General features: G+C 59.9%; 1 protein-coding gene across 2 annotated transcripts in view; it reads right to left on the bottom strand.

Moving 5' to 3' along the window:
* Positions 1-4,051: 4,051 nt before the first annotated feature.
* BCL9L (BCL9 like) overlaps positions 4,052-10,585 on the bottom strand; it is a 45,711-nt gene continuing 39,177 nt past the window's right edge. Inside the window, exons 7-9 of one of the 2 annotated variants that reach the window (XM_086766197.1) lie at positions 9,930-10,190; positions 7,924-8,682; positions 4,052-7,762 (exon numbers count right to left, since the gene is read on the bottom strand). In XM_086766197.1, the coding sequence (XP_086622323.1) occupies positions 7,284-7,762; positions 7,924-8,682; positions 9,930-10,190 (1,499 nt within the window). In that variant the 3' untranslated portion in view covers positions 4,052-7,283. Of the gene's footprint in view, positions 8,683-9,929; positions 10,191-10,585 lie in introns of both variants that reach the window. The other variant, XM_086766196.1, reaches the window with a different exon arrangement.

Here is a 10,585-nt window from a genome sequence, read left to right as displayed (position 1 = left end):
GCAGCAGGATGCAGCAGCCACGGCAGCTGGAACAAGAGATGCAGGTGGGACCGGCGGGGGACGCAGGGCTCGTGCCAACAGCACAGGCATGCGGTGCTGGGCGGTCTCTGGCTGCGACACTGCTCCTCCTGCTGCTTCACGTCCCCCTGGCACCTTGATTTTCCCGACTTGGCTTGCGCCAGGAGGTCCTGCCGTGGACTCAAGGATTGGACCGTCGCAGATTCCTTTCCCGACATGAACTGCATCCTTTCCCGCACACTTCATCTGTTTTACTGCTGATAAGCGCTCCAGTCAGCGACTACTGAACCGACTGCCTGGCTGTGCCAAAGCTTCCCTTTAACTTTCCTTTAAGGAAGAAAGCTGTCTGGAGAGACGGCTTCTGTCTTGTGACTGAGCACAGGGAAGCTCAACCGTGCAGCTTTGTGAGGCTGCAGGCGTAACAACTTTTTTTTTTTTTTTGTAGCTAGTTGTAAGGTACTTTGTGGGTTCAGAGAGCAAGGAGACCCATTGCCCCAGAGTAAGGAAAAGAGCTCGTTTGCATAATTTCTGTTTGGTTTCAGCGGGCTGAGAGGGAACGCAGCGTTTTGCTTTGCACTGCGCTTTCCGATCCTTTTGCTCCACCTGCGTCTACGGGGCTTTCAGAGGTTTAGCGTGTCCAGGTTTACACAGAACAACAGGCACCGATCTTGCCCTGAACCACGCGTACCCAGCATGCGCTCAGGTCAGGGCTGCTTGATAACAGTGGGGTCCAAAATAACAACGGCTGCTTTCACCACCATTAACGACTGCACTGCGAGCTGGCGTGCGGGGCAGCCCTAACGGACTCGTGCAGCCTGCTGCTGCCCAGTCGGTCTTGTCACAGGGCAGCGCGTATGCAGCGTTGCTCCATTTCTCTTGCCAGCAGAGCCCGAACTGTACGAGAGCCGTACGTACCACCTGAGCACGACCCTGATCACCAGCACATCTTAAAATCCACTCTACCAGTCACCTCCCTTTCTAAGCAAAGTCAGAACAATGTCAGTTCTCCTGCCGCAGCAGGCATTTTGTGCTAACCACACTTCTGAAGTTCAGCCCGCTCACAAAGGGCTCAGCTGCAGCCAAGCTTTGCCGTACGCAAGGGCCCCCCTAAAAAGACCAGTCATTTTGGAAGGGGGTTGTGTTACATCAGTCCGGTCAGGCAGACATCTCAGTAGCTTCTTCTCAAATTGTGACTCGAGGAGAAAACTCCCCAAATCTAAAGCTTTTGTACAACGAGCAGTCCACCATTTCCTGCAGCGCTGCGTCTTCAAAGCAGAAGCCTGCAGGTAATGGCAACCGTGGTTGTCCAAGCACGTACACGCAGCAGAGGAAGAGCAGCTCTCTGAAACCTGCCCTCGCGATCTCCGTGGCTGCACTGGTGAGCAAACCCATTGCAGACGCGTTGTATGCACCTCCTCATCCCCGTTCTGGTGGGCCCTGTGTTCCCACACAAAAATCTTACCAAAGGCATGAACAGTCAGAGTGTGAAATTCTCACAGCGGTAGCAAGGTAAAAAGGAAATCTGCGCTCAAAGTAAGGGCAAACAGATAGCACATCTATTGTTACCATAGTTTTTAGCACTGGTATGTTGGTAAACTTTTAGAAAGTTTTGACATGAGCTGTAATAAACAGTTAAATCAAACACCGATTTCTCACGTATAGTGCTTGTAAGCAGCTGGCTACAGGCATGTCACTTCAGCGAGGTGCTCGGAGAGCACCAAGAGGGTTGATGGCACCTTCCTGACAAGGGTTGCTGTTCGCACCTGGAGACCACGGGCTCAAGAGCACCTGGCTCAGACCTCCCTTCAGCAGTGCCACAGAAGGCTCCGCTGTGTTCGGAGTCGGTCCAGACCTACATTAGCTCCCTGCTGTACAGAGCCTCTTCCACCCCAGTTTTACAGCGGCTACCCTGAGTTGAAAGCCACCCTTCCCCTCGCGTTTGGCTCCGCCAGCTCAGGGAGAGCTCAGCTCAGAGCTAGCAGACCCTTCCCCAAAGAGCAGGCGTTGCTCCCCCTGCAGCTGACCGCAGCCAGCCTGCTGAACGGTGATGAGAAGAAAGCAAGAGGAACTCTCCTTTACCACAGAGGAAGCTGGGCTTTCCACTCAGCGAAATCCTCCCCATCTCCCCGAGGTTTGTGTGGCCGTCACATGCCTTGGCCCAGAGTGGGCTTCCCCCCTGCGCGTTCCCCACTAGAGCTGCCCCCGGGCTCTGCAGCCCTCAGGCCGACCTTCGGGCTCCCCCGTGGAACTCCGCTCAGCCCCCATCCACAGCGTGACGCCGGCCCCAGGCTGTGCTCCGCAAACCAGGCTGGAGCGGACAACCCAGAGAAAGCCCCGGTCCCTGCTGAAGGCAGCCCCAAAGAAGGGGACGCAAAGATCCCCACAACGCCACGCCGCCCTGCATGTCCCACGAGGTGAGCGAGTCTCCCAGGAGACAGAGCTGGGGTGTTTCAGCAGAGCATCCTGCTGCACACACGCAGCGATCACGGGGCCGTGGCGGGCAGCGGAGCGTGCACCGACAAGTGTGAGCCAGGGAACGCATGAATGAACGCGTGCCTGGGAGCGCTGCAGAGAAGGGGCTCTCCCCACGCCCTCACACCCCTCCTAGCAGCTCCCGCGTCCCCTGCCCCGCTGTGACTCATGCACAGTTTCATTTTCCTTATGAAGACAACGACGTGCTTCCTCACCCCAGTCTCCCAGGCCCAAACAGATGCTCGAGCGCTGCAGCGTCTGTGCTGCTGCTTTGAGCACAGGCGACTCTGGGCTACGACACCGCAGCCACCAAGGCCGGGGAGCTTGGCTCCTGGGCAGCACGCCGTGGGCGCCGCCCTGGCCCCACGCATGGATGGCAACACGACCCCTTTCTCTAAGCCCCCAGAACCGGCCTCTCGCCCCGCTGCCATCACAGCATGCTCTGCGTTTGCTCTGGCTCCCCAGAAGCACGCAGCAGCTACGGCAGATGCCAGCTGTGCCAGGCCACGAGGTGCCCAGAACGAGGGGGGGACCACGGGGCCCCAGCACCAGTGGACAGCTTGGGCAGCAAGTCCCCGCTCTTGGTTGCCCCTCCGCTCTGCAGCGCTGCCAGGGCCTCGAGGCGCCCAGGGTGGCTCTGCTTGTCCCCCCACAGCCATGTGCACGCCTCTCCACCTACCTGGGAGGACTGTCCCGTCCCATGTCCCGCGAAGGCAGCTCCCTGGTCCCAGCCCAGCTTTCACCGCCCGTGAGCGGCAGGGTTTGATCGCTGCCCGCTGCAGGCAGGGCACACGCGGGTCTGCACCGCCGGCAAGCGTCCCAGCTCCCCCAAGGAGCTTGCAGCCTTCTCACCAAGGGCAGCAGCTTCTCTTCCACAGAGGCACACAGCTTCAAAGTCACAGGAGATGGGACCGGCGGCGCCGGAAGCCACGCTGGCAGCAGGCCCTTTTCCCTCACCTCCCCCTGCCCGGAGGCCTGCAGCTCCTGCCAGGCACGAGCGGCTGGGAGCAGCCGCACTCAGGAGCGGCCATGGAGGCGAGGACCAGCAGCAGGCAGAAACAAGACTGTTTGCCCCGTGACTGTTACTTGCTCACAGCAGCTAGAAAAGACAATCCATTTCAAGCCATGAGAGCTTGAGGACGGGAGAGAACAGCCAGCACAGCCAGGACTCAGGCAGCAAAATCCACAGGACAGTAACAAACCATTCTGAGCTGCGCAGTTGGGTCTCCTCCGTGCCGGGAAGCAAGCACGCAAGCGGCCGAGGGACCATGGCAAGCGCTAACCAGCCAACCCCGCTACAAGGGGCGGCCTGAAATTTCCCTGGGAGAAAATTCCAACTGCAGCCCAGTCTCAGCATACCTTAGGCACCAGCAGCTCCCACAACTCAGAAGACCTCCTCTCCTCCCCTCTGAAGCAGAGCCCCCACCTGACGTCAGGTATTTATAGTGGGGCCAGCTGAGCCCCTGGGATCAGCCCCAACTCGCCGCAGGTGAGGCGGCTGAGCGGCAGCTGCTCGCAGCCCCGCCAAAAATCACGCAGCCCACTGAAGACAGGCACAGGGTCAGGTTTTGAAATTTGTCTTTTTAATAAAAAGGCACCTATAAAACAGGTCAATACATTACAGGCAGCACAGATACCCAAAAACAAGCCTAAAAATTGTTTCAAATAAAAACCAATAAGATGTCTTCACATATTGTATTTATATATTTATATTTATATATATATTTATATAATGGTACAAAATGACTGGGGAAGTTTCTCCATGGGATGACAGAGAACAGGTCAGTCACCATTACCTCAACGTGAAAGCTAATTCCGGGCGCGTGATTATCTGACGTACTGGAAGATGCGGTTTCCCCGCGTTCGCTTTTTTTTGGAGCTGGAAAAACACGGCGAAGTCATGGCTAAAACATGGGCAAACCTTTTACTGTGATTAGGCGGAGTCAGTACACAGAACTCAAGCCGAGAAGCCGAGCAATAAACTACAAGACACGAGACTAGACACAGCTCACGGCGGCGGGCAACCGGCCGATGGCAAACCCTGCCCGGGCCTAACAAGGACTGGCTCTCACCCAGCTTCCCGAGAAGCTCCTGCCCTGCTGCTGCTCACGGACGTGGCCGGGAGCGGCGCCCGGGGCGGAGGGCTGGTAGACGGCACTGCTTCTCCCCGCTGTTCAGCCGTCGCAGCGGCAGGGGTACAGCTGGCTCCGGGGTGGCAGGATTTTGCGGAAAAGCGCCGACTGCTGCTCCGAAGTCCCCAGCTCTGACCTAGCGCCGGGATTTCCCTTTTGCATCCAGGGCTGCCGAGTGAAAGGCTTTGCTTCTTACGCATTTGTCACCGAGGGACAGGTCTTCCTCCTGCCGCCAGGCAGAAAGAGCACAGTGCTGCCCCGTCCCTGCGAGCGGGCAGCGCCGGCCTCCCTGGCACTGCACAGCGGTGCGCCGCGGCCTGCGGGCTCCGGCTGACGGAGGGACAACGTGCTGTGACAGAGGGAGAACCGCAGCTTCGCGGTCAGGCCGGGCAAAAGGGACGACAGGAAAGGTACGGACACGCGGAGGTCTCAAGCGGGCTAAAACAACAGCTGTCTACAGACAAACAAAAAAACTTCCGTATAGAAAAGATTATGGCTTCAAATTAACCGAGACTAGCTGGCGGGTGATGAGTGAGGCTCGGGGCCGGCACGGGTGTTTGGACGTTTATGAGAAACTGCCAGCAGCCAGCGCCCCGACGCGCAGCCAGGAGAAGCCGCAGCCTTCCAGGCAAGTCAGGCTTAGAAAGAGCTACATCTGCTCGAGCCGCATCCTCCCACCTGAAGCGCGCGCTCTGAACGGACGGGGCGTCCAACCAGCCAACACGTCAGGCCAAAGCACACCTCAGCGGCCCAGGCCGAAGATTATTCCTCTCCTCCAACTGCCAAGGCAGGGACAGGCAGTTCCTGGGATCATTCCCGTTTTGCCATCTCCGAAAACGCTGCTCGCTCACATTGTTCACAACAACAAAGCCACACAAAGCAGGAGACCAGAGCGAAATCCCTCCTGGCATCCAGACCCATGCTGCCCACCCAGCACTGCTCGCTACCAGACACCCCAAGGCTTCCAGGTATTTCTAACGGGACTTTGTGGCTCCATCTTCTCACAGACTGAATCGAGACACTGCCGGGCCTTTCCGAACAGCTTGCAGCGCGATAAAGAGTGTTGCCGCTCGCTCGCTACTCGACAGCCTCCCTTCCTGAACCCCTTTCCGCCCTGCAGAGCAAGTAGGGAGAGGTGAGCTCTGTCCCACGGGAGGTAGTTTGCTAAGTCTGGCTCTGCAGAGACAATCCTCCAGCCGGCGCTCCTCCGGCAGCCGCGCACCCCGAGTTCACTGCCGGATACCCGTAGGGTACACGGTGCTGGAACGCGGTCCTGGGGAGGCCCAGGGATACTGCAGTGTGTGCACACGCCTCACCCCTCGCTCCCCTCACTGGACAAACACAGGAAAGACCATCAGCACCACGCGCAGGAAGACCTTACGGAGGGGAGGACGGCAAGGGTGGAGCGCGTCCAGAAAAACCGGAGTTGTGCGAACAGCACGCTTCCGCCAGCCTAGGAACGAGGGGCTGCAACGCAACCTCAGCCTGTTCTGTCCGAAGCACGGGATGGCCGCGCCGCTGACACCGTACAAGGGAACTCTTGTACCAAGTGGAGCATCGCGCGCAGGGACAGGTCGTCTTCAATGGCTGAACCTACGCTGTGCAATGGGGCAGGGCTGCTGCCGGTAGCTCAGGGCGAGATGAAGATTCCCTATGAAACTCCGTAGGAGGAGGACGACCAACAAGCCCGAGGAAGAGCTGGGAGAGCACTCAATGGCAGAGGTAGAGGGGGCGCGGCGCGGCTGCGGAGGGTACAGGACTGCTGTAGGAAGGCTGCAAAAGAGCAGAGGTCCCACCCAGCCTCTCCTGGAAGCACAGGAACGCATCGCCTCGCCCGTCTCGGAGCCCATCTATCCCTACGCACCGCAGCACCCTGCCCGCAGGGGACAGGGTGCAAAGCAAAAAGAAGGGACCAGAGGTGGCAAAGGCCACCTTCGTGTCCGGCACACATCCGTGAAGCCTAGATCCTCACCGCTTCTCCGGCCAAAGAGCCAGCGTCCTCCCCGTCCCAGCCACGGCAGCTTTGCTGGGAGCAGCGACCACCGCGCCCCGCGAAGCTGCGGCCTCTGCCCTGCCGGACGAGTGCTGCTCCGGCAACGCTGCGGCGGGGCCGCAGCTCTGACCTCCCTGACGGTCCTGGGTCGTCGGTTGTGCTCGTGTGCTCGGCACAGCCTCCACGGGGGCCTCAGATCTGCGTGAAACGATACAGCCCGCGCGCGCGCGCCGCTCGGACAACTCGGGTTTGACACAGGGTCACTCTGCCACGGGATCTCTCAGCGCCCTGTGCCCCGGGGATCCTCCTGCCTCCCCACGGAGAGTTTTCAATCCTTGTACACTGTTGCCTTTAGCATGTTTTTTGTTTCTGTTTTTTAAAAACATGTTTGGAGGCTTCTATTAAAACACAGAAATACAGAACAATTAAAAACCAGCACAAGTTTTGCCTTTCCCAGCAACCTATTTACAGCTAGTTCCAAAAACCCTCTTGCACGTTTTGGTTGCTTAAACAGGGGAAAAAAAAAAAAAAAGAAAAAACAATAAAAAGAAAAAAGGAAAAAGAGAGAGAAAAAAAAAGGAAAGAAAAGCACTTGGCGGAGGAAAACCGTAACTGAAAACTTTACAAACTGCCACAGGGTCTGGACGCCGCAGGTCACCACGCAGGGTTCAAGCAGCCCCGCTCCCAGCCCCTCCACCCTCCCCTTCCCCAAAAAGAAAGGAAAAAGAAACCCAATTCACATCAAGTTTACTGCACATCTGGTTTTCTGTGTAGAGGCGAATCTGATACGAAAAGCATCCCACGTGGTGTCCTCCACCGGCGCTGGCCCCCAACCCTCCCCCGAAGAAAGGTTTAAAAACGCCCGTCCGGCGGCCCCGTCCCCTCCCCGCCCCTCGCGCCGCCGGGCTTAGAAAGGCAGGTTGGCCATGTTCCCGGGCCCGGGGATGTAACTCATCTGGCTGTCCAGGGAGACACTCCTCTGCCTCATCTGGTGCGTGACCATGAGGTTCTGCTGAGGCGGGGGCCCCATGAGGGAGCCCTGAGGTGACATCATGTGTCCCGTCTGAGCGTACATCTCCCCCGACACCGACATGCTCCTCTGCTTGGCCTGCATCAGCATGAAATTCTGCTGGGCCATCAGGCTCTGCTGCGGAGACATCATGCCCTGGTGCATGCTGCCGCCCATCATGCCCTGCTGGGGCGGCATGCCTGTCCTGCCCAGCACGGGCACTTGTCCGGGGTGGCACATGGGCACGCCGAGGCCCCTCTGCACGCCCTGCTGCCCGGGGAGGCTGGGGGCGTTCATACCTGGCCGCACCGGGGGCTGGTCAGCCATCATGTTCTGCAGGTTCATGAGGTGGAGGTTGGAAGGCTGCGATTTGGGCGCCTGGCTGTCGCTCTTGGGGAAATACTGCAAGGTGCTGCTCGGCTTCTCCGACGGGATGATCCTGGACAGGTCGAACTCAGGGATGCCCGTGGGCGTGGGGCGGATGACCTCGCTGAGCTCGGGGTCGTTCAGCACCGACGCCACCCCGGGAAGCACGGGCGGGTAGGGCTCGCCGATCCGAGGGGGGATGTTCTTGCCCATCAGGTGCGGCTGGGGCGGCATCTGGCTGGGCTGCTGGGAGGGAAGGTCCTCGGGCGGCAGCGGCATCCCCGGCGGGTAGTGCTGCTGCATCCCAGGGCCGCCTCCCGTGCCGGGGGCCATGGGCATGCTGCTGGCGGGAGACGGCATGGCGTTGTGGGGCTGCTGCATGCGGGGGAACACCAGCTGGTTGGAAGGAATCATCTGCGAGCTGTTGGGCACGGGGCCGCACTGCTGGTTCAAGGAGTCCTGCGGCCCCGGGGGCAGCATCATGGGGTTCTGGGGGGGCACGCCCGCCCCCGGCGCGCTTGGGTGCATAGGAATGTTGGAGCCCAGAGGGTTAGGGGAGGACATCATGGAGGTGGGCGGCGGTTCGTGGGAGAGGGGTTGCTGACCGGGCAGGTTCATTCCCATGGGGCTCTGAGAGGATCCAGGCCCCACGGAGTTCAAGTGCAGCTGATTCGGCTGATTCCCGGTCACGCCTAAGGACAGGAAGGAGAGAGAAGAGTCAGCTCTGCCCACAGACCTCTCAGGGCTGCAAATTCCATGCCCTGGGAGCCTGCCGAGCGCTCCTCCTCAGGAAACCCCGAGCGCAGAGCGCGAAGCCGCACGGTGGGCTGGCAAAGCACCGACATCAGGAAAAAGCACCCCCGGCTCCAGCTCCCCAAGGCCACGAGCAGCAGAGCACCGTTCCAGCCTCATCCAGTCCCATGCTGGACTTGCAGGTCCCTACAGCCCCCCGGCTGGCTCTGCGTGTCGGGACAGCCCCACGCCACGAGCTCGGCAGGGCTCTCAGCTGCCTGGAAGGCACCAAGGACCGAGCGACCCTTCACCGCTGCCCGCCCGCAGGGCTGGCCATCCGGCAGGCTCCTGCGACCACACGACCTCGGGCGGCGAGGAGACGAAAAGCAGAGGAGTCGGCAGCCCGACGCAGGTGCTGTCCGAGAGGGAGGCCTGCGCTCATCGGTACAGCAGAGCGACGGGCGCCTGCAGAGGGAGTCCGGCTAGGAGGGAGCCGATGCATTTGCATGCCTGCGGCCAACGTCAGTGACTGCTCAGCAGTGAAAGAGTCCAAAAGTTGATATTTCATTTTGAAGACTGCCAAAAATATTTATCAGACAGCTTTAAACCCCTAAATCAAGAGGTACAGCGTGCTGGAATTCCCCTTCGGGCCGGTCACCGAGTGATGAAAAACACTCATTTGCCTAGCTGTCCCCATCAGCGCCACCGGCCAGCGGAGCGTGTCTGCCTGTCGCCTACCGAAATCAGAACGATGCTACGACACAGCCTTGCCTGTGCAGGCACCTGGGCTCCGCTGGGACACCAGGCTCCCAAACGCTGTTCAGAGCGTCCCTGTCCCACTGCACAGGAACACAAGGGCTCCAAGCAGCAGACCTCTGCCTGCCAGTCCTGGGCCTGAGGCAACTCCAGGAGCCAGGAAAACCGAGGGCCAGCGCGTCCGCACAGGGCAAAGGTAGCTCAGAAAACTTCCAGAGCTCCTGGAAGAAGGGCGCCTCGGAGGCCAGACCGGCTCACGCCCTTCCAGACTACACACCCCAGCCAAAAGCTGCGGACAGCCCGGGCACCGTGACTGTTACGAACTGAGCTATCCGACACGGCAGGCGGTGGGAGAACACGGCCTCTAACGCCTCCTCCGCCAGTGCCTCAGGCCTGCCAGCGGCCAGGGGACGGTCCGAGCCCTCGCAAGCCCAGCCCCAGAACTGCGCACCTGACATGCTGCCAGGAGGGAGCATGGGCCTGTCTGGCAGCAGCTCGTCGTCAGAGGTGGCGATGGTTTTGATGGCGTTGTGGTAAAGCGGCGTGGAGCTGGGCATGGCGTACTTAGACATCTGGGACATCATCAGCGAGAGGGGGTTCTGGGAGGGGGATGGATCTGGAGAGGAAGTAAAAGGCATGTTGGGATTCATGGTGCTAGAGGTGTTACTGGCTGGCGCGGAGGAGCTGCTCCGAGGCCCGGAAGGCAGAGAACCTGCAAGCGAGAGAGAGACCAGCTTAGTACTGCCCGCGCATCGCAGCTTGCTCCCGCCAGATAGCGACCCCGTCCCCTCCTTCCGACAGCCACAGCCAGAGGAGGCCGCATGACGCAGAGCTGGCACAGCTCAGCACCCTCCGGATTCTGAAGAGGCTCCTGCCCTGTCCCTGCTCCAGAACGGCGACAGACTTCACTTCAAACTGCCCCTGACCGCCCTGCACGGACACGTCTTGTGCCGCCCATATCGCGGAGCGTGAGCTGGGGCTAAAGTAAAAGCCGCTCTCTTTGCCCTCCCGTCTGCCTGAAAGGGCCCTGTTGGGACCCCTGGAGAAAAGACTCGCTCCTCGAGACGCAAGGGCACGCGCAGGCATGAGCGTCTCCCCGGTCCTGCC

This window comes from Chlamydotis macqueenii, chromosome 24 (assembly GCF_036417535.1).
Source record: "Chlamydotis macqueenii isolate bChlMac1 chromosome 24, bChlMac1.mat, whole genome shotgun sequence".
NCBI classification, from domain to species: domain Eukaryota; kingdom Metazoa; phylum Chordata; class Aves; order Otidiformes; family Otididae; genus Chlamydotis; species Chlamydotis macqueenii.
This window is presented reverse-complemented; position numbering and strand designations above follow the sequence as displayed.